This window comes from Oryctolagus cuniculus, chromosome 3 (genome assembly GCF_964237555.1).
Source record: "Oryctolagus cuniculus chromosome 3, mOryCun1.1, whole genome shotgun sequence".
NCBI classification, from domain to species: Eukaryota; Metazoa; Chordata; class Mammalia; order Lagomorpha; family Leporidae; genus Oryctolagus; species Oryctolagus cuniculus.
Genome location: NC_091434.1, coordinates 61,612,927 through 61,634,772, shown reverse-complemented (window position 1 = coordinate 61,634,772; position 21,846 = coordinate 61,612,927). Strand labels below are relative to the sequence as shown.

The 21,846-nt window shown below is 38.5% G+C and overlaps 1 protein-coding gene across 20 annotated transcripts in view; it reads right to left on the bottom strand.

Moving 5' to 3' along the window:
* Positions 1-21,846, bottom strand: part of ZNF385B (zinc finger protein 385B) — a 473,021-nt gene that overhangs the window by 60,542 nt on the left and 390,633 nt on the right. For all 20 annotated transcript variants that reach the window (XM_051849389.2, XM_002712320.5, XM_070070514.1 and 17 more), the window contains one exon: positions 21,314-21,424. In XM_051849389.2, the coding sequence (XP_051705349.1) occupies positions 21,314-21,424 (111 nt within the window). The remainder of the gene's footprint in view (positions 1-21,313; positions 21,425-21,846) is intronic.

The window sequence follows — 21,846 nt, the reverse complement described above, 5'->3', positions numbered from 1 at the left end:
CCTTAACAAGAGACTTGGTGAACCAGAATAAAGAATATCTGAGTTAGAAGATAAATCTATGGAAAATTTACAGTCAGACCAAATAAAACAAGAAGAAATTAGAAAAACTAAAATTTATGGGATACTATCAAATGATACTAATCAAAATACCAAGAACATTCTCCTCCAATATAGAAAAACAATGCTGAAATTCATATGGAAATACAGGAGACCCCAACTAGTTAAAGCAATTTTTACAACAAAAACAAAACTGGAGGCATCACAATACCAGATTTCAAGATATCCTACGGGGCAGTTATAATCAAAACAGCCTGGTACTGGTACAAAAACAGATGGATAGACCAATGGAACAGAATAGAAACGCCAAAAATCTATCCATGCACACACAACCAACAATTCCTGGAGCAAGGACAGTCTCTTCGACAAATGGTGCTGGAAAAACTAGATCTCCACATGCAGAAGTATGAAGCAACACCTCTACCTTATACCTTACACTCAAAATGCATTAAAAACCTAAATCTATGACCCAATAGAGTCAAATTATTAGTGAACATTGCAGAAATCCTGAAAGATATTGGCATAGGCATAGAGGTTTTGGAAAAGACCCCAGAGGTACAGGCAATCAAAGCTGAAATTGACAAATGTGGTTACATCAAATTGAGAAGCTCCTGCAGTGCAAAGGAAACACCCAGCAAAGTGATGAGGCAACCACCAGAAAGGGAGAAATTATTTGCAAACTATGCAACTGATAAAGGATTAATAACAAGAACATATAAGGAGCTCAAAAAACTCAACAAAATCGAAACAACCCAGTTAAGAAGTGAGCAAAGGACTTAAACAGGCATCTGTCAAAAGAGGAAATCAAAATGGCCAACAGACATATGAAAAATTCAATGCTCAGGATCACTAGCCACCAGCAATATGCAAATCAAAACCTAAATGAAGTTTCTCCTCACCCCTATTAGAATGGCTTTCATACAGAAGTCAAACAACAAATGCTGGCAAGGTTGTGGGGACAAAGGTAACCTAACCAACTGTTTGTGGGAATGTAAACTGGTATAGCCACTATGGAAGACAGTATGGAGATAACTCAGAAATATGACACTATGACCATGTGACCAAGCCATTCCACTCCTGGGAATTTACCCAAGGGAAATGAAATCATCATATGAAAGAGTTATCTGTATCTCCATGTTTATTGCAGCACAATTTACAACAGCTAAGATATGGAATCAACCCAAATGCTCATCAACAGTAGACTGGATAAAGAAATTATGGGATATGTACACATGAAATACTACACAGCAGTAAAAAAAAATCCAGTAGTTTGCAACAAAATGGGTGAAACTGGAAAGCATAATACTTACTGAAATAAGCCAGTCCCAAAAGGAAAAATACCATATTTTCTCCCTGACCTGTGATAACAGAGAACCTAAAAGGCAATCTATAGAAGTGAAATTGATACTTTGAGAAATAATGACTTTGAGGAATTTTTTTCATACTATTTGTAGACCTCTAATTAACACAGAGTTAGTCATATGTGTATAAAATAAATTGAAAATAGATCTCAGTAAAAAATACAAAAGAGATTAGAAGAGGGAGGAGGAATGGGGTGGGAGAGTGGGTGGGAGGTGAGGTGCGGCTGAGGAAATCACCATATTCATAAAGTTGTAATTATGAAATGTATGAAGTATGTATTCCTTAAATAAAATGGTTTCTTTGGGTGGAGGGTAATTTAAAAAAAATAAACTAAACAAACAAAAAACTTGATTCTTTACATCTCTATAATCACACTGGTCCCAACTACCATCACTTTTTTGCCTGGAATACTGCAACAGCCCCTTAGTGATCACACAACAGTCCCTTTCGCTCACTTACAATCTGTTCTCTATGTGCAGGAAAGAGTGACTATTTCAGAATATAAATCTTATCCTGCCATTTTCCTACTTGAAATGCATGATACCTTTTAACTGATTTATATTTAAAATCTAAAATCAACTCATCTAAGACATTTGACCCACTCACTGCCTACCTCTTCTTCTATCTGTTTCTTCTCCGTCGTTCTCTGTGGAACTGAAAGGCAGTGTAACTGTAGGGTGGTTACAGTGCCATTGTTCTGCAAATGCACAGAAGACTACTATCCTTTCTCTCTTCCTAGTTAATTTCCATTCATCCTGAAGTGCACAGCTCAAACACTCTGTTGTTAAGATGTTTTCCATGAGTGAAATAGACATTTTGAGATTCAAGGATGGTTTACAGCCCGTGTCTCTTCTGTAGAGGAACAGTTTTTTTTTTTTTTTCTCATTCATACTATTTGTTGAACTCTTTTACTTAATGTAGGGTTAACTATATGATCATTAAGTAAACTGAAAATAGACCTTTGTAAAAATTAAGAGTGGGAATGTGAGGAGGGGGCAGGAAAGGTTGGAGCATGAGAGGAAGGAGTGTAGAGGGGGAGTGTCACTATGTTCCTAAAGCTGTATATATGAGATACATGAAACTTGTATAACTTAAATTTTAAAAAAGAAGAAAAAAAGAGAAGCTTTTCATGATTGCTTCCCACCTACTGCTGCTAGGTGACAATCTAATTTTTTGGATTCCTTCCTTCATAGCGTTTATCACAATTAAAATATTAATTATTAATTTATATAATCACTTCATTAATGTCTGTCTTCTCCCATCAAACAACAGTCTCCACTGACACTTGTACTTTAAGATTTTTGCTCTTCATTGTATTTCTTGTGCTTATACCATTGATTAAAACATTCTAGATGCTTGATAAAGATTACGTGGATAGATGAATGAATAATTGAATGAAGAATCTTTACTATGTGACAATACAATTAAAGTAAGAGTAAAGAAAGGAAAAATAGAGTTGGCTTAAAAAGCTTCAGGGCTAAATGGCAGAGAAAAGGGCAAAATAATTTTAAAAAGATGCAGCTATGGGAAATTTTGCAGAAGCAAAAGAGGACTCAGTTTGGACATCTTCCATAGGTGCCAATGAGATATACAAAAACTGGAAATACAAGCAGTAGCTGGGTAAAGTAGTAGGGACTGGAGAAAACCATTCAGGAACTACACGAAAAGATGATGTATGAAACCTTGGGGGTAGATGAGGTGCTTGAAGAATTAAACATAGAGAGAACATCTATTTGAGGAAAGAATCTTGAGAAACAGTTATATTTAGCAGATATGATGAGGATGAGAAACCAGCACAGGATACAAAAAAAGGGGCCACCAGAAAAGCTGGATAAACTAGAGAGAAGTCTTATAGAACACAGAGGCCAAGAAAGGTAAGCATTTCATAGAAAAAAATCATTTTCAAATACATACACACATAAATTAAGGAGGAATGATAGTCCTACTGAAGTACAATCACATCTTATGTGCTAAAATCAATTTCTGTAACTTCAAAACAACCTCACAAAATAACTGGAGAATAATATAACATGAAGTTTTCAAATTCTGGAAAAACTTTCAATAGTGTTGCAGTGAAAGTGTTGTGTTAGCCATTTCAGTGTGAAATAAGGGCATGCCATTAGCTGTTGCTCAAAGACAAATTAATGCCTTGCCCATGCCTTCAAAGCGTTGATGAATACTGAGACATACAGAGGATACAGCAGCCAGCAAGGCTGCAAACACAAACCAGGCTACAAAAAAGCACTCTGAATTCAACTGCAAAAATAGTGACAGATAGCTACTACTTATCGCTTGCTGTATACCAGGCACATTAATATGTGACAGCAAGTACTTTATATGTGCTATTTTACTTATTCCTTATAAAAAATTAAATAGAACCAGACAAAGAGTATTACTACCCTGAGTGTACAGAGTCTCTGAAAAGTTAAGTAATTGCCCAATACTGCCAGAAGTGGACTATCCTGGACTCACACCTAGGAGTAAGGGACTGGGCTCTTAAACATGAAACCAAGTGGCCCTGAAGCAAGCCTCAATTGGCTCCAAATGGTCCTCACAATGGAGGATCCAAAATAGATCCAAAACAGAGCAGAGACTTCTCCCCTAGTGACTCTGGTAAAAGATGCTCTTTATTTCCTTAGGGGGATGATGTGGAGGTGAAAACAAGTTTAGGGGTATGACATTCCAGGTCAGGTAAGGTGCAGTTTTCAAGGACAGAGAGTGGCATCAGTAATTCTCAACCGATCCTGAGGTTGAAATCCCCTTTAGGATCATGCATTCATTCAAGAAATATTTCTGCACTGTGCTAGTGAAGATAGCAACTGACAGAGCAGACCCAGTATCTGTCCTTATGGAATCAAATCAAATGTGTATGTATGTGTGTGTATTCGTGTGTGTGTGTGTGTGTGTGTGTAGAGAAAATATGAATTAAATGGTTACATAAATAAGCATGCTACTATTAACTCTGATACATTTTACAAGGCTTACTGAATATTTTAAAACTATTATGGGTGGTGCTGAGACTCTGCAGTCTGGGACAACTCCTCTAAGGAAAAAAATATTTAAGATGAGACTTGAAGAGGTATATAAACCCAACCAAGAGGGGACGGATGACATGGCTTGTCAGGTTAAGGAGGATAAAGATGCTGGTGTAGAACCATGGCAAGCAACGGGACACATGGCTGAAACTGGGCTGGCACTGGGTATACCTGGTGCAGAGCCCAAGTCGTGAGACATGCAGAAACTTACAGAGGGAATACTATACTATCTGGAGTGGCCATCAGCAAATGAGTACCTCTTACCTCCTCCAGGCTCCTGTCTACTTCTGCTGGGATGATACCCACACACCATGAAAGAAACCAGATGGCCGGCACCATGGCTCACTTGGCTAATCCTCCGCCTGTGGCACCGGCACCCCGGGTTCTAGTCCCCGGTTGGGGCCCTGGATTCTGTCCCAGTTGCTCCCCTTCCAGTCCACTCTCTGTTGTGGCCTGGGAGGGCAATGGAGAATGGCCCAAGTGCTTAGACCCTGCACCTGCATGGGAGACCAGGAGGAAGCACCTGGCTCCTGGCTTCAGATCACCGCAGCACACCGGCCATAGCGGCCATTTTGGGGGTGAACCAAAGGAAAAAGGAAGACCTTTCTCTCTGTCTCTCTCTCTCTGCCTGTCAAAAAGAAAAAAAAAAAAAGAAACCAAAGATGCCAGTTATCACACAGGCTGTACAACTATGATTGGCATGATTGGCATTAATGGACTGAAGCAAGGGTCACTGGCTGCTTGACCAGTCTCATTGTGGAATGACAAAGTTTACAACAGATCAACTGATCAATGACTGAAGAAGTAACTCTTATATACAATGGTTCAGCCACTTGTCTATCAATATAGCTTCAGGTCAGAACACATAATCAGTCTCTTATTGACTATTCAGCTAATCTGCTCTAGTGTACATAACTAAATTGGATGATTCAGACTTCCAAACAATGGTTATTTGGCCTGAAATACAAATGTAGATATCATCTGGGTTAAACATTTGACCAGAGAGACTTTGAGAGAAATGTTAAACAAGTAACAAAAATATTCATTTTCTTTAAAAAAGAGAAAGCATTAGATATCATTAACAAGTGGTTATAATTTCAGAAAAAATCTCATTAACATGGATTGGATGAAAGGGATAATGAAATAGTTAAAAAAAAAAAAAAAAAAAGTCTAAGTAGAACATTTTTGAAAAAATGCTGTAAGTTGGTATCTGTTAGCTACCAGAGAGTGATTTGTTAAAATATGTAAGAATTACTTTAAATTATATCATTGTTTGTGTTTTAATGAGTGCCCTTAAAATGCTTAAGTAGGCTTGAAAAAATTGGTTCTGCTGGTGTTCTAAATCTGTTCTTCAACTTCCTTTGCAACACTCATTTGCATTATCTTTGAAGAATTTGAACCCAACAAAAGTACACTTTGCTACTACCTGAATTATCACAAATCCTAATTAATGTAGTCCAAATTAACAAGAATTTACTGCATTTATAAAAATGGAAATTTATGCAAAAGACAAGTATTTACTGTCTAAATCTCTAAGAGGCTAACTTGAAAAGAATGTCAGATATTCAAATTTTATATTGTTAAATCTATATCTACGGTATAAAATGCTCAGCATTCCGGCATTTTGCAAATATAGATATCCAGCATTTTCCCACTGATGCTAATGAATATCTCCTTCTAAGACTATCTCTATAAATGTATACATTAAATCATGCAAAAAGATTGTTGGTAGTTTTTAGTTTACACATTAGGGTATTTTGTTGGCTTAAACCATTTCAGTGACAGAACTCTAACAAATAGCCTAACTACTCTTTTTGTGTATCCTTTTTTTTTCATTCTTCTCTAATAACATAAGAAAAAGCCAATAAAATTCATGATAAATTAATCATCCCATAAAAGGATTCCATAGGTGTCTCATAATAGAATGGTATTTCTCCCAGAGCAAAAACCAGATCACCTCAAGCTCCAGTTCAGAGTTAAGCAAGGTGACTTTTTAGAGAACATCAGTGGGCATTAGCAAAGATTAAAAGGAAACTATCTGATGGTTATGTGTATAGGTCAGCATTATGTTTCTTCCCTGCCAAATACCACATGTATTTAGGCAGAACTAGAATTATCAGTTACTGAATCACGATTGGCAGTGATATGGTGAAGGTGTGGCTTGGGTGTGACCACCTAAGATGCAGGGATAATGGTTTGTGGTGTCTGTAGATAATTTTAAAGTAATAATGAAAATGATAAATAAATCCACCTGCCTATAGTTATCACCACAGGCTGGAAGTTTTAAGCTACAATAAAAAATTCTCTTCAAAAAAAATTTGTCAGGTACTCAGACACACAAAGTTTTGGATACTTTCAAGGAGTTCACAGATCTCCTATAACCTATCCATGGACCACATCCTCAATAAGATCTATCTGGTTTTGCTCTACTATTTTGTAATTCATCAATTCTCTTTCTCTCTAATCCTATTTCTTAAATCTTACTCAACTTCACTCCCTCCGGGAACCTTGGTGCAAAAATGGAGATAATATGTAGAAAGTATCTTGTATGGGGTCTGGCAGAAGAGGAAGCATCCATCAAATGCTAGCTACTCCTGGCCATTCTAGCCCATGAAGTATCCAGGTCATCATCATACAGTTTTCCTAATTTTGTCTCCCCAGCTAGAAAACCAGGCCTATGGAGGTTTTTCTCAGACCTTACTTTCCAGGTAAAAACTGCTTTGAAACTTGTCTTTGCCAAGTTCATCGTTTCTTTACTCTCTTTGAAGAACTTTCTTCCCCATGAACGAGCTTCACTATTTTGCCAACCAAATCTTCCTAGTGTGAAAGTTAAGAAATTGGCTAAAGCAATACTCTCTCATGTACCGTCCCCCCTCCAACTAAGCCACATTTCATAAGGCTCCTAATAGTCAGCCAGGCTTACTCCAAAAAACTTCTGCTGAATCTAAAGTTCTTTGGCCTTCAGGGCAAAACGCCATCGTTTTATTCAAAGAGCTGCTCTAGAGGTGAAGTTTCTAAAAGGGACCTCTTTTGTAAAATGTTCTGAACTGTATTAAATTGGCCCCTTACTCAAAAGTAATGGAGTAGGCAGGCTTATTTTCTGTTCCATCCAGCTCCTTTTTTGTTTTTGTCTTACATAAGTAATACATTTTTGTTGTTGCTGCTGTAGAAAACTTTTAGCCAAAGGCCCACTCAAGCAGACAGAATAAATGACAAGCTATAGGAAACCAAACATGTCCTAAATAATGCCTGAACACAAACTTCAATCATTTTGGAAGACTACAGGTGTTCAGCCTAGAAATTCTACCTGTTCTTTTTCTTTTCTTTTCTTTAAGATTTACTTATTTATTTATTTGAAAGGCAGAGTTTCAGAGAGGCAGAGGCAGAGAGAGAAAGAGAAAGAGAAAGAGAAAGAGAAAGAGAAAGAGAAAGAGAAAGAGAAAAAGAGAGAGAGAGAGAGAGAGAGAGAGAGAGGTCTTTCATCTGCTGGTTCACTTCCCAGATGGCAGCAATAGCCAGAGCTGTGCCAATCCGAAGCCAGGATCCAGGAGCTTCTTCCAAGTCTCCCACAAAGGTGTAGGGGCCCAAAGACTTGGGCCATCTTCCGCCGTTTTCCCAGGCCATAACAGAGCTGGATCAGAAGTGGATCAGCCGGGATTCGAATCAGTGTCCATATAATGGGATGCCGGCACTGCAGGCAGCGGCTCTACCCGAAATGCCACAGTGTCAGCCCCCAACTTGTTCTTAATTATACGTTGAATACAATTTTAGGTAAAGAATTCCAAACCACAAAAACCAAGTGAAACATTATCTTACTGTTAAGAATTCTGAACCAGTCTTAACTAAAGAAATCCATGCCGAGCAGAGAAGGAAAATACATAAGCCCCCGGCAGTCATCTACAGCTCCTAAGTGGTAAGACAGCTTTCAGTTAAAAAAGATCACCAACAAAGTGACTTGAAAATCCGTTCAGGAATCTTTTACTTTTCACTAAAGGAGTTATGAACACAGCAGTTTTACACAGGAAAAAAAAAAAAGATATCTGTAGTCTTTAAAAAAAAAAAAAAAGGTACTGATGTTTGATTAGCAAACCAATATTTAATGGAACTGTACCAAAGCTTGCAGGATTGATGATAAATTTATGCTTAGTGTTTTTCTGATGATAAGGTATTTTGACAAGGGGGGGGGTGGATATTGGTACTTTCCTTCTAAAATTGATACCCTGTTATTCACAGTATCATGTTAGAATGATCATCCAATTCTAAATATTATCAAACACATATAAACTGCTAAAGTAACTTCTTTAAAAAGAAGTCAGGGGGCCATAGTTAAAGCAGTGCCTGGGATGCCAGCATCCCATATGGGCATAGGTTTGAGTCTTGGCTCTTGGCTGCTCCACTTCCAATCCAGCAGTGGGAGATGGCCCAAGTGCTTGGCACCTGCATCCACGTATGAGACCAAGATGAAGCTCCTGGTTTCTGGCCTTGGTCTGGCCCAGTCCTTACTATTGCAGCTATTTGGGGAGTGAACCAGCAGATGGAAAAATCTCTCTCTCTCTTTCCCTCTCTATCTGTAACTTTCAAATTAATAAAATAATTAAAAAATAAAGTATCCAGTGAAAATAAAGTAATTTAAGAACGATTGTGGGGCTGGTGTTGTGACGTAGTGGGTAAAGCTGCTGCTTGCAATTCTGGCATTCTACATGGGTGCTGGTTTGAGTCCTGATTGCTCAACGTCTGATCCAGCTCCCTGCTAATGTTCCTGGAAAAGCAGTAGAAGAGTGAACCTATGGATGGAAGATGTCTCTTTCTTTGTTTCTCCCTATCTATCTGTAACTCTGCCTTTCAAATAAATAAAATAAATCTTAAAAAAATATGACATCTTTGTAATTCATGGTACTACTTTGGAAAAAAGTTTTAAAATTTCCTGAGTAACGAATACATGCTTCCAAAAGTTTGACTAAACTGGAAGAGCTTTGTTAAGCAGCAACTACTACACAAAAGTTTCAGCAGTCTGTCCCTGCCCCATGTAATCATGCTGTATTTCTGTCACACTGAAGCAAAAAGTGTTCATCATTTTGTCAGCTCTGTCTGAAAAGCAGAGAATCACCTTTCCAAGCTCCAGAGATTTATGTTTTTAATTACCTCCTATCTGCTTCACTGCCCTCCAAACCTCAGAATCAATATAAATAGTCTTATTTATGGGAAAAATGTAAAATGTTTGACAAAAGCATGCTATCATTTTCTATATTTCCTTTGATTTGCTATTGATGCTTTCAATTTCGGTCCTTTTCCCTCAACAGAATCAGTTGGCTCTTCAAATATACATTATTCATTTAACTAATAATTTGTGCTGCTTAACAGTAGATGCACACTTTACAACCAGATTTCAGCTCCCAACCAAGCAATGAGATTATTATCTCTGTATCTCTAGTTCATCATGTGCTGCAGGGTTCATTTTAAGTGTGCCATTCTCCAAACCTCCTCTTCATAGGCTCATTTTTCAGTGAGGACCAACTTCCACGGCTTGTTTTGTGTCTGAATGGGAGGCCACTGCCAGCATGGGTGACACCTGACAGTCTGGGCACTGGTATTCTTGAACACACAATTTAAACACACTTGTATACATGATGGGTCTTCAAAAAGTTCTTAGAAAACATATATAATGAAAACACTATACATGAATTTCAAAACCTTGTGCACCAAAATCAACTTGTCTTTTAATACCATTCTCAATGAACTCTTTAAAGTGCCCTTGTACAGTTGTCCTTGGTATCTTGCTGATATCAACATCTGCAGATGCCCAAGTCCCTTACATTTAATGTCCCAGGAAAGGCCTAGAACCTATGAAGACACTTTTTAAAAGTCTCAGATTACTTATAGTAATATAAAGCAAATGCTATACGAAGAGTTATTTTGTTGTATTGTTGAGAGAATTATGGTAAGGGGAAAAAAGTCTTTGTATGTGCAATTTTTCTTCCTAATACTCATATTTTTGACCCCCAGTTGGTTGGAACCATGACTGAAGCAGCTTTGGGCACAGAGAGTCAATTGTATACAATTTGTGTATGATTTTATAAACACAGTATAAACTTATACACTAAGGGAGCTGCTATTTGTACCAGGCACTTTTAAGAGAAATACAGTAGATGTGTATGGGTGGCTGGTAGTGATTGTGTTTTTATTTATAAGGGAGGAAGCAGTTAATAGGCAGAGTTAACACATGTGTAGATAGTTGTAGGGTTTTGCTACAATAGCTATGTGAGAGGGTCAAATACTGGAAGGTGAACGTTTGAAGTTTTTTCTATCAGTTCGGGCAATGTACCATCATCAAATATTTGTAGAGTGCCTAAAAATTCAGGAAATATAGGTAAACTTATTTTTCAACGGTATGTTGGTTACAGTGCCCAATGTATAATATGCTCATTTGAACTTCCAGGGACCTTTTCAAATGAAGTAGCTCTGAATTTAAAGCAAAAATTCCAGTTTTTAAGCTAAAACAACTGAATACCAACACTAGAATGACCCAACAAGATAGGGAAAGATAGTGTACTTGTTACACTTTTGTTCCAGAGAAAAACGAAGGGAAAAAAGAGAAGAGTTACAGGAGAGGGAGGAGAGAAGACAGAGTGGAGATGAGAGGAGGGAGGAATGTGATGATTTAGAAGAAAGCACAGGGAAGAGAAGAACCATGTGGACAGAATTTCTAGGGCACGCACTGGGCATCCAGAGTAAAACACAGAATTCCTTAGAAAAGTGTTATATAATATAATGACAAATAAAGTTTATTCCTTCAGAAACACAAGCAGGTGCCCTTGCAGTAGAGTATCTCTTCTGCTTTTGCTGCAAGGAACATCTTCAAACACAGTGTCTACTGGGGCGTCTTTTTCCTGGCCTCTCTGACTTCTCAGAGAAGAACCGCAGCTGCTGTGGGGACTTCCTGCCTCCTGGCAGCTGGTGGAGGGGTAGAGTTCAGTCTGGTGGCCAAAGGAGAAGGACGATCAGCCAGCAGCACGTAGAGAGGGCGTTTATGTGGGACCCAAAGTTGTGGCTTTCTCCTTGACCTCTTGATTGCTGAGCTCTCTGCTGATAACAAAGAATGCCAGGGCATCCAGCAGAGACAGCAGGAAGGGCCTCTTGGATGCAGGAGGTGGGCGGGAGAAGTTTGTGTATATAAGACAGAGGAGAGTCTGTACTGCCTTGTATTAACTGCTAAAGAAATCAGGAAGTGGGAGTAACATTGAAATTTAAAAAAAGAGACACAGACAGATCCAGGCCGGCATAACTTGAATGATCTCATCTAAATGAAAGCTGCCAAGATGGCAAAGATGCAAACTGCAGAGTGAGGTGGTGCTGTGTCATGTGGGAATTCGGGGCAATGGTTGAACTACAATTCCAGAGAAATGTGTGGTAAAGAATAGAGACTCAATCACCCACAGAAATGTTCACACAAATGCTGGGTCATCCTCCTGCTTTGATTACCAAGCAAATCCTTAAGTTCCTGTCCATTTGTATTTATTCTAATGTAAATCAGTGAAATAGCATGAGGTCATCTCCTTATAACTTCAGAGATGAGGAAAAACAAGTATAGCAAAGAGAACAGAGGGGTAAGAGAGAAGCAAAAAACAAAAACCAGAACAAATGCAAAGAGCAACAAGATCAAACCTAGAGGTACCACAAAGTTAAAATAAAGAAGCTGAACTATAACATGATGCAAAGTTTACAATCCTATTCCAAAGATTACACTGTAAGCTTGAAAAGTCAAATGGGTTAGCTCCATAGGAGTGAGGAGAGGTATGGAGTCAGCGTTTAGGAACGCTGCATCTGCTGCTTAATCAATTGCAGCATTAATGCTGAGTACCAAAATTTCAGCATCAATTCCTGAATTAGAGTTTATAAAACTTGGCTAAAAGATCATTATGGCGGCCGGCGCCGCGGCTCACTAGGCTAATCCTCCGCCTAGCGGCGCCGGCACACCGGGTTCTAGTCCCGGTCGGGGCGCCGGATTCTGTCCCGGTTGCCCCTCTTCCAGGCCAGCCCTCTGCTGTGGCCCGGGAGTGCAGTGGAGGATGGCCCAGGTGCTTGGGCCCTGCACCCCATGGGAGACCAGGAAAAGCACCTGGCTCCTGGCTCCTGCCATCGGATCAGCGCGGTGCGCCGGCCACATCGCGCTGGCCGCGGCGGCCATTGGAGGGTGAACCAACGGCAAAGGAAGACCTTTCTCTCTGTCTCTCTCTCTCTCACTGTCCACTCTGCCTGTCAAAAAAAAAAAAAAAAAAAAAAAAAGATCATTATGGCTTCATTTCAATTTGCCTATTAGGCATAAAAGACCCAGTTATATATTAAGTATATTTATAATGAACAATATTCTGAAATACTACTACTACTACTACATCTACTATTGATAGATGATGATGACGATAATGATGTCATTTCTGTTTTGAAACATGCAAGCCGTTCTGTTTCTGTGTAAGAATCTGTTAAAAGATTAGTTTCCTTCATCCTTCTGCTACTATTCTCCAAGGCAGTGAAACGAATACATAAATTAAAAATAATTTAATATCTGACAACTTTCAGTGATTTGAAAGAGAGAGAAGTTAGCCTCAAGAATATTTTAAGTCCATTTTGGTTCATTTTTCTAGCAAGACCTCCCTCTGGAAATGGTACTTCCTAGCTACAAAGTAAAGGCTCAGACTTAGGCGAATCCATGTGTGACCATACTGTAGCTTCTGGGCATTCCTTCATTGGAGAATATAGAGGCAGTCGGGGCAAGGACAATCTCATTCAGTGTATACCATGTTAGAAAAGAATAGGTGGGCAAGGAGAAACTAGGGATTTAGGTTCTGCACAAATTTGTGCAAATGTCTGGGACTCAGTTGGGGAGCCTATTACTCCTGGACTGCAGTGTCTGCCCCTGGCAAAGTTAATGGTGTTAATTTGTAAGGGTTCATTTGGGAAATGTTTGTGATTAATGCTTACTCATTTACATCACACTGTATTGTGTAAATAAAGCTGGAGCCTTTTGCTTTCCAACAGTGGGGTTCTACTGAGATGAAGAAAACTGGACAAAAGGGGGCTGCAGACACTCAAACTAGGTCACTTTGCATTTTCAAGCCGGAGCACTTCCCTGGTACATTTTTTATGGGAAATGGAGAGCTTCAGAATGCAGTCTGTTTACTGTGCAAATCTGTCTTCCAGATTTTTCAATAAACATATTTTCCACACTGAAGAGTGAAGCCAATTCAGTCTCGGGCTGATTTAGAAATGTTATTAAAGAAAATAAGGATGAGCATCTTCTTAATTCTTACATTAAAATGTAAATAGGATAATTATAAAATAATAAACTCTCCCCCAAATAAAAAAATGCTGTTTCAGAGCTCAGTTATGCAAATTATAGCACCATTACTAAACACTTAGAACATAAACATATCACATTTGTGAATCTGTCATCCAAAGTGTGGCCTTACTGCCCAGAGTCCAAACATGACTCAGAAATCCTTCTTTCTTTACTATCAATGGATTTTCTTTAAAAATTTATCTTTTTTTTTTTTTTTTTTTGATAGGTAGAGTTATAGACAATGAGAGAAAGACAGAGAGAAAGGTCTTCCTTCCTTCCGTTGGTTTACTCCCCAAATGGCCGCTATGGCTGGTGCTGCGCTGGTCTGAAGCCAGGAGCTGGGTACTTCCTCCCGGTCTCTCATGCAGGTGCAGGGACCTAAGCAGTTGGACCATCCTCCGCTGCCCTCCTGGGCACAGCAGAGAGCTGGACTGGAAGAGGAGCAACTGGGACTAGTACCTGGCACCCCAACCGGGACTAGAACCCAGGGTGCCGACACTGCACGCTGAGGATTAGCCAAGTGAACCACGGCACTGGCCTAAAAAATTTATTTGTTTATTTGAAATGCACAGTTACAGTGACAGAAGGAGAAAGGGAGGGAAAGAGAAAGAGAGAAAGAGAGAGAGAGAGAAAGAGAGAGAGAGAGAGAATCTTCCATTCTCTGGTTTACCCCTCAAATGGCAGCTATGAACAGTGCTGGGCTAAACAGGAGCCAGGAGCTTCTTCCTGGTCTCCCACGTGGGTACAGGGGCCCAAGGACTTGGCCCTTCCTCCACTGCTTTCCCAGGTGCATGGATCGGAAGTGGAACAGCCGGGATTTCAGCACTGCAGATGGTGGTTTTCTCCACTATGCCATGAGGCCAGACCCACTGATGGAGTTTTGAGAAATGACAAGGAGGCTCATGTGTGCACATTCATTCACAACCCTTTCAGTAAATACAAAGGCAGTGGCTGACTGAATGGAGTTCAAGTCAAAGGTGAATCTACTCCCAGAGCAATCTGGGGGGTAGGAAGGAAGTTGTTATATCTCCCCTGACCCTACTCATGACATAAATATATAAAGAGCCTGTAACCCTTCTCTCTAGGTCTTGGAGACACACCTGTAAGCTAAGGGTGTTTATAACCTGTTCTCACAGAGACACCACAGAACTGGTTTTTAATCCCGGAGCCAGAATGGTCCTCCCAAAGATTGTGTCATTCATTCCAGGTCAAAAGAGGACACTGGGGGATGGTGCTGTGGCTTGGCAGGTAAAGCCTCTGCCTTTACAAATTCCAGAGATTAGGATATGGGCATTATTGCCTACCACATCTTTTAAAAAAAAGCGTAAATGAAGCGAGGGCAGTGTGGTGCAGCAGGCAAGCCGCTGCTTGGGTTAGCGCATGCCATATCGAGAGTGCACAGCATCAAGTCCTGCCTATTTTTCCAATCCAGCTTCTGGCTAATGTGCGCCCTGGGAGAAACAGAGGATGGCTCCAGGACATGGGTCCCTGCCATCCATACGGGAGACCAGGATAGTTTCTGGTTCCTGGCTTCTGTCTGGAAGCCCAGTCTTGGCCACTGTAAGCATTTAGGGAGGGAACCACCAGAAAAATCTCTTTTGCTCTCTTGCGCTCTCTCTGTTGCTCTATCCTTCAAATAAATAAATATACTTTGAAAAGAAAATAATAAAACAGTCATTTATGTTCTGGTGTGGAAAATTCCTCAGGTTACACTGTCACTTTAAAAATACAAAGTGTAAACAATATACTACATTCATGCAGAAAATGAGGAAAGAATATGTATTCACCCTTAGCTATATTTGCATAAAGAAACTCAGGAAAGAGATGTAAAAAATATTAAAGTGGGTAAAATAGATACAGAATGGCACAGGGAGTAGGAAGATGGGGAATGGGATGCAGCAAGATTTTCTGATGTTATCTTTTAAAATTATCATGATTTCTTATTCCATGTAAATTTGTTATTTTTTAATTAGACCTTGTTGCAATTCTCTTCTTAAATTTTCTTCTAACAAGTGCATCCTCATTTGTCAGTGGTTTTGTATCAAACAGTTCTCTAACATTACATTCTTAGATTTTGTGAAATTCTGCTCTTTTGAAAGATTTTTGCAGTTTCCCTCTGAAACCTATTTGTATTGCATTGTGAAGTGTTCTCATTATCTGGTATTGCTGCAGGGAGAATGCTGGTGTTAAAAGTAGAGAATGTCTTTAGGTGGGCATTCGTTTTCCAAGTGGTGGGTTAAGTAGTGAAATTTTCATTTTATATTCACAAAATGATAGTGACTTTAATTTCCTTATATAACTAGAAATTCAGATAAGTGTGCAAAACTGTATGAAAGATCATTCTAAATATAATAAAACTGTTTATTCAGATATTCAATTCTTTCAGTTTTGAAAACCAAAGGCAATTATGTAACTATCCCAGCCTACTACCCCAGCAACAGAGATGGAAAATATTTCCATCACTGAAAAAAGTTCCTTTGTGCCTCTTTGTGGTCAATCCCCTAATACTATCCTCAGCCTCTGTTAATCATTGATCTGATCACACCTGCAGTTTCATCTTTTGCAGAAAGTTATGTAAGTGCAATCACACAGTGTCAAGTTTTTGTATCTAACTTCTTTCAACCACATTGTGCCATTATCAATACTTCATTCCTTTTTATCACTCAGTAGTATTCCATTGTGTGGCTACATCACAGCTTGTTTAGTCATCAGTTGATGGATATTTAGGTCAATTAAAGTTTGAGGCCATTATGAATAAAATTACTTTAAGCACCATATATGTATGAATATATATATATATTTTTTTTTTTTGACAGGCAGAGTGGACAGTGAGAGAGAGAGACAGAGAGAAAGGTCTTCCTTTTGCCGTTGGTTCACCCTCCAATGGCTGCCGCGGCTGGTGCGCTGCGGCCGGCGCACCGCGCTGATCCAATGGCAGGAGCCAGGAGCCAGGTGCTTTTCCTGGTCTCCCATGGGGTGCAGGGCCCAAGCACCTGGGCCATCCTCCACTGCACTCCCTGGCCACAGCAGAGAGCTGGCCTGGAAGAGGGGCAACCGGGACAGAATCCGGTGCCCCAACCGGGACTAGAACCTGGTGTGCCGGCGCCGCTAGGCGGAGGATTAGCCTAGTGAGCCGCGGCGCCGGCCGAATATATGTTTTTACTTGTCTTGGATCAATACCTATAAGTTGGATTGTTCGGTCATAAAGGAGATGTATGCACAGCTTTATAAAGCTTCCCATCAATGGTTGCCAGACTGCTTGCCCAAGGGGTTGTACTATTTAATACCACCACTAACAATGCATGAGAGTCCTACGTGCTCATCGTCCTAGCCACTTGGTGCTATCAATTTATTTAACACTCACCATTCTAAAACATATAAGGGGATCTCATTTTAGTTTTATTTGCATTTCCTTAAAGGCTGCTGTTCATGTCTAGTGTCTTTCTATGAAACTATTTGTCATTCATATTTCTTGTTTGGTAAAGGGCTTGGTTAAATCTCTTATTTATCATATTGTACTTTAAGTTATTTGTATATTTTGTATATAATTTCATAAGTAGATACCAGTATTTTACTTCACTCTATAGTTTGTCTCTTAGTTTTCTCAACAATGTCATCATATCTTTTGAAGAGAAGTTTTTCATTTTGATGAAGTCCAACATATCAATGTTTTCTGCTTGACACATTTTTTGTTTCTTATCTAAGAAATCTTTTTTTAAAGCCTGTATTTAATGAATGCAAATTTCACAGGTACAACTTTAGGAATATAGTGGTTCTTCCCCCATACTCACCCTCCCACCCCCACTCCTGTCCTACCTCCTACTCCCTCTCCCATGCCATTCTTCATTAAGGTTCATTTTTAGTTTCATTTTATATACAGAAGACCAACTCTATATTAAGTAAAGATTTCAACAGTTTTCACCCACCCACCCACACACACACACACACACATTCTTTGAGAACAAGTTTTGCAGTTAATTCTCACAGAATAACTAATTAAGGACAGAGGTCCCACATGGGGAGTAAGTGCACAGTGACTTCTGTTGTTAATTGAACAATTAACACTCTTATGTATGACCTCAGTGATTACCTGAGGCTCTTGCCATGAGCTGCAAAGGCTAAAGAAGTCTTTTGTGACCACAAACTCCGTCAGTATTTGAACAAGGCCATAAGCAAATTGGAAGTTCTCTCCTCTCTTCAGAGAAAAGTACATCTTTCTTTGATGGCCCCTTCTTTCCACTGGGGTCTCACTCACAGAGATCCTTATGTAGAATATGTTTTGCTACATTGTCTTGGCTTTCCATGCCTGAAATGCTCTCGTGGGCTTTTCAACCAAATCTGAATGTCTTAAGGGCTGATTCTGAGGTCAGAGTGTTACTTATAGTGATTGTCATTCTGTAAGTCTACTGTGTGGACTGCTTCCCATGTTGGACATTCCCTCACTTTTAATTCTATTATTATTACTAGGCAATTGATGCTATTTATATGATCTCTTTAACACTTAATCTTATCTATATGTTCACTTTAACACTTAATATGATCACTTTAACAATTATGATGGCATTTTTACCACCAATTTTAATGGGATTTGGAGTCCCATGACAAGTTTTTAAACTGTACCCTTAGAAGTAAGTCCATAAGAATGAATGCAGAACTATACAGCTTTACGGTTGCAAACTTCCTCCTCCCTCTCTTATTCTCCCTCTTATTTTTTACTGGGATCTATTTTTCAATTGACTTTATATACATATGATTAACTCTAAGTTAAGTAAAGAGTCAACATATAGTATGAAGAGAAAAGAAAAAAAAAAAAACTATTCCTCAACAGTAAAGATGAGGGCTCTTCAAGTCATTTCTCAAAGTATCAATTTCATTTCAACAAATTTCGTTTTAGGAATGCTATTAATTCTCACAGATCAGGGAGAACATATAGCGTTTCTCCCTTTAGGACTAGCTTATTTCTCTAAGTATAATGTTTTCCAGATTGATCCATTTTGTTGCAAATGACTGGATTTCTTTTTTTTTGACTGCTGTGTAGTATTTCATAGTGTACATATCCCATAATTTCTTTATTCAATCTTTGGTTGATGAGCATTTAGGTTGACTCCATGTCTTAACTACCATGAATTGAGCTGCAATAAAAATGGAGGTGCAGATAGCTCTTTTGTTTACAGATTTCATTTCCCTTGGGTAAATTCCCAGTAGTGGGATGGCTGGGTCATATGGTAGGTCTATACTCAGATTTTTGAGCTATCTCCATACTGTCTTCCATTGTGGCTTTACCAGTTTACATTCCCACCAACAGTGGATTAGGGTACCCTTTTCCCCACATCCTCTCTGGCATTAGTCGTTTGTTGATTTCTGTATGAGAGCCATCCTAACTGGGGTGAGGTAAAACCTCATTGTGGTTTTGATTCGCATTTCCCTGACAGCTAGTGCTCCTGAGCATTTTTTCATGTTTCTGTTGGCCATTTGGATTCTAAGAAATCTTTACCTAACACAAACTCAAATAGATTTCTTATTAAATTTCATTCTAGGCATTTTATAGTTTAAGTTTATATTTATTTATCTAATTCATCTGGGTTAATTTTTGAATTTTGTATAAGGGAGCAGTCAGTGTTCTTTTAAAATACATTATGTGGGGCTGATGCTGGTGTAGCAGTGAAGCAGGTGAAGCCACGGCCTACAGTGCCGGCGTACCATATGGGCGTCAATTCAAGTCCCGGCTGCTCCACTTCCGATCTAGCTTTCTGCTATGGCCTGGGAAAGCAGTAGAAGATGGCCCAAGTCCTTGGGCCCCTGAACCTGCATGGGAGACTGGAAAGAGGCTCCTGGCTCCTGGCTCCTGGCTTCGGATTGGCACAGCTCCAGCTATTGTGGTCATCTGGGAAGTTAAGCAGTGGATGGAAGACCTCTCTCTCTCTCTTTGTCTCTGCCTTTCAAATAAATAAATAAATATTTAAAAATACATATATATTATGCTTAGAATTATACATTTATATATTGTATTTGTATACATTTTGCAAATAGATTCCAACTTTTCCAGCACTCTTTGTTGTCTTTCTCTATGTTATTGCTCCTGTAACTTTATTAAAAACTCACTATAAAGGTGCAGGTCTATTTCTGGACTTTATTCTGTTGTACTGATCAATATGTCTATTATTCTTTCACCAATTTTGCAATCTAGATTATTATAGGTCTTTAATTACTGAAATAAAAGCCTAAGGGCTCAAATTCTGTACTTTAAAAAGATTATTTTTTGGCTACCCTGGGGTCTGTCTTGTCTCTGTACATTTAAAAAACAACTTGCCATTTTCAATTTTTTAAAAGAGTCTTTCAGGATTTTGATGAGGATTGTGGTGGTTCTAGAGGATTAACATCTTAGCAGTATTAAGACTTCCAATGAATTAACACTATGTTTCATGAGTCTTCAAAAAGTTAATAGGAAATTAATATTGTGAAAAAACTATATGCAGATTTCAAAAATTCTATTCTATAATAAAGTTAACTTCTTAACTTCATTTTCCATAAACTTTTTGAAGTACTTTTGTTATTTATAATTTATTTAGATATAGTTAAATTCCTGAATATAGAGTACTATAAAGTACCAAAAAATTTTTGGATTTTTTTCATTGAAATCCCACTAAATACAACTTTATAAATCATGATAAATATATCTCCTTTCTCTATATGACCACAGTTTTTATTATGCTTCCTGTATAAAATCACCAAAACATTTGTTAGTGGTATATACAAACAAGAATATTTATTATCTTAGTATCTCTATAAGACGTTAATCCTGTAGTAAGTCTGGAGCCAACTAATGCAGGAAATATCACATACAATATGCACCCTTCAGATTTTTATTTGTAGAGGTCATTGACTTAATTGGACATTATAAATACGCTAGTATTATTTATTTTGCTTCCTTGTTATTTATATATCATAAGATCTACTTTAATATAAGAGGTTGATTTGTACACTTTCCTCATTATCTTATTTTCTTAGCAGTATAATTTTGCTGGTTGGATATAATAATTTATAAAGCTTTCCCTATATTTCCATGTCCTGGGGAAACAGAAACCAAAGAGTAGATCATTCTCTTAGGTATTTAAAAAGATTCAGCATACACATGAAATATGACACTTTATATCAAGAGCACTAACAATAATTTTCTTCATTGCATTTTAATTTTTTGCATATTTTCATTGCTTTTTACAAACTTTTTTTCATATTTCCTGCTATTCAAGTATTTTTGACAAGTACATATAATTGGTGAGGTTAAATATAAAATGGTATAGGTGAAACTGATGCTTAATTTTTAATATTAACCAGTTACTTTACTGCTCAAGTTTTAAGCATTTAACTCACATCCCTTGGAAATATGGGACTCTGAAATAAATGGGACACCAATAAGACTGGCTGGTACAGGGTGTGGGAATATGAAATGATAACCAATATATTCAGACCAGGCAGTCTCCCAGCTCTGACAAATTGCAGAGAGCAATGAGAAGGTGATACTCACATCAGAGTTGAAGCGAAGCTGGCAGACATTACAAGAGATAACTTGCTTCTTCTTTGGGGGAATGGACACTCCAAACGTGTGGTTAATGACTGCCTTTTGCACTGGATCCATCTGTAAGGCAAATGATAAAACAGTCAGTTTACAATCTCACAGGGTAACCATGCGAGCAAATCAAAGGAACTGGCTATATTATTCCTTATGGTTTTCACTTCTAGTTCCCAAGGAAAATCAGAAAGTATCTCAGTCAATAGTAATGTACTTATCTCCAGGAATTAAAAGAAAAAACCAAAAAACTGGTTTTGAATTACACACACACACACACACACACACAGATATAAACTCATGACCACAAGAGAACCACCGTGTCCCAAGTAATCATTTATCTACAAAACGAGCTTTGAAAAACCTTAAAAGAAACATAAAACAAGAAAAATTAAGAACCAAAATTCAGGGTTAAAATTAACTTGTTAATGTTTTCCCTGTTTGAGGTGACAACACTTACAATGATCTCAAATGACCTAAAGGACAATTAT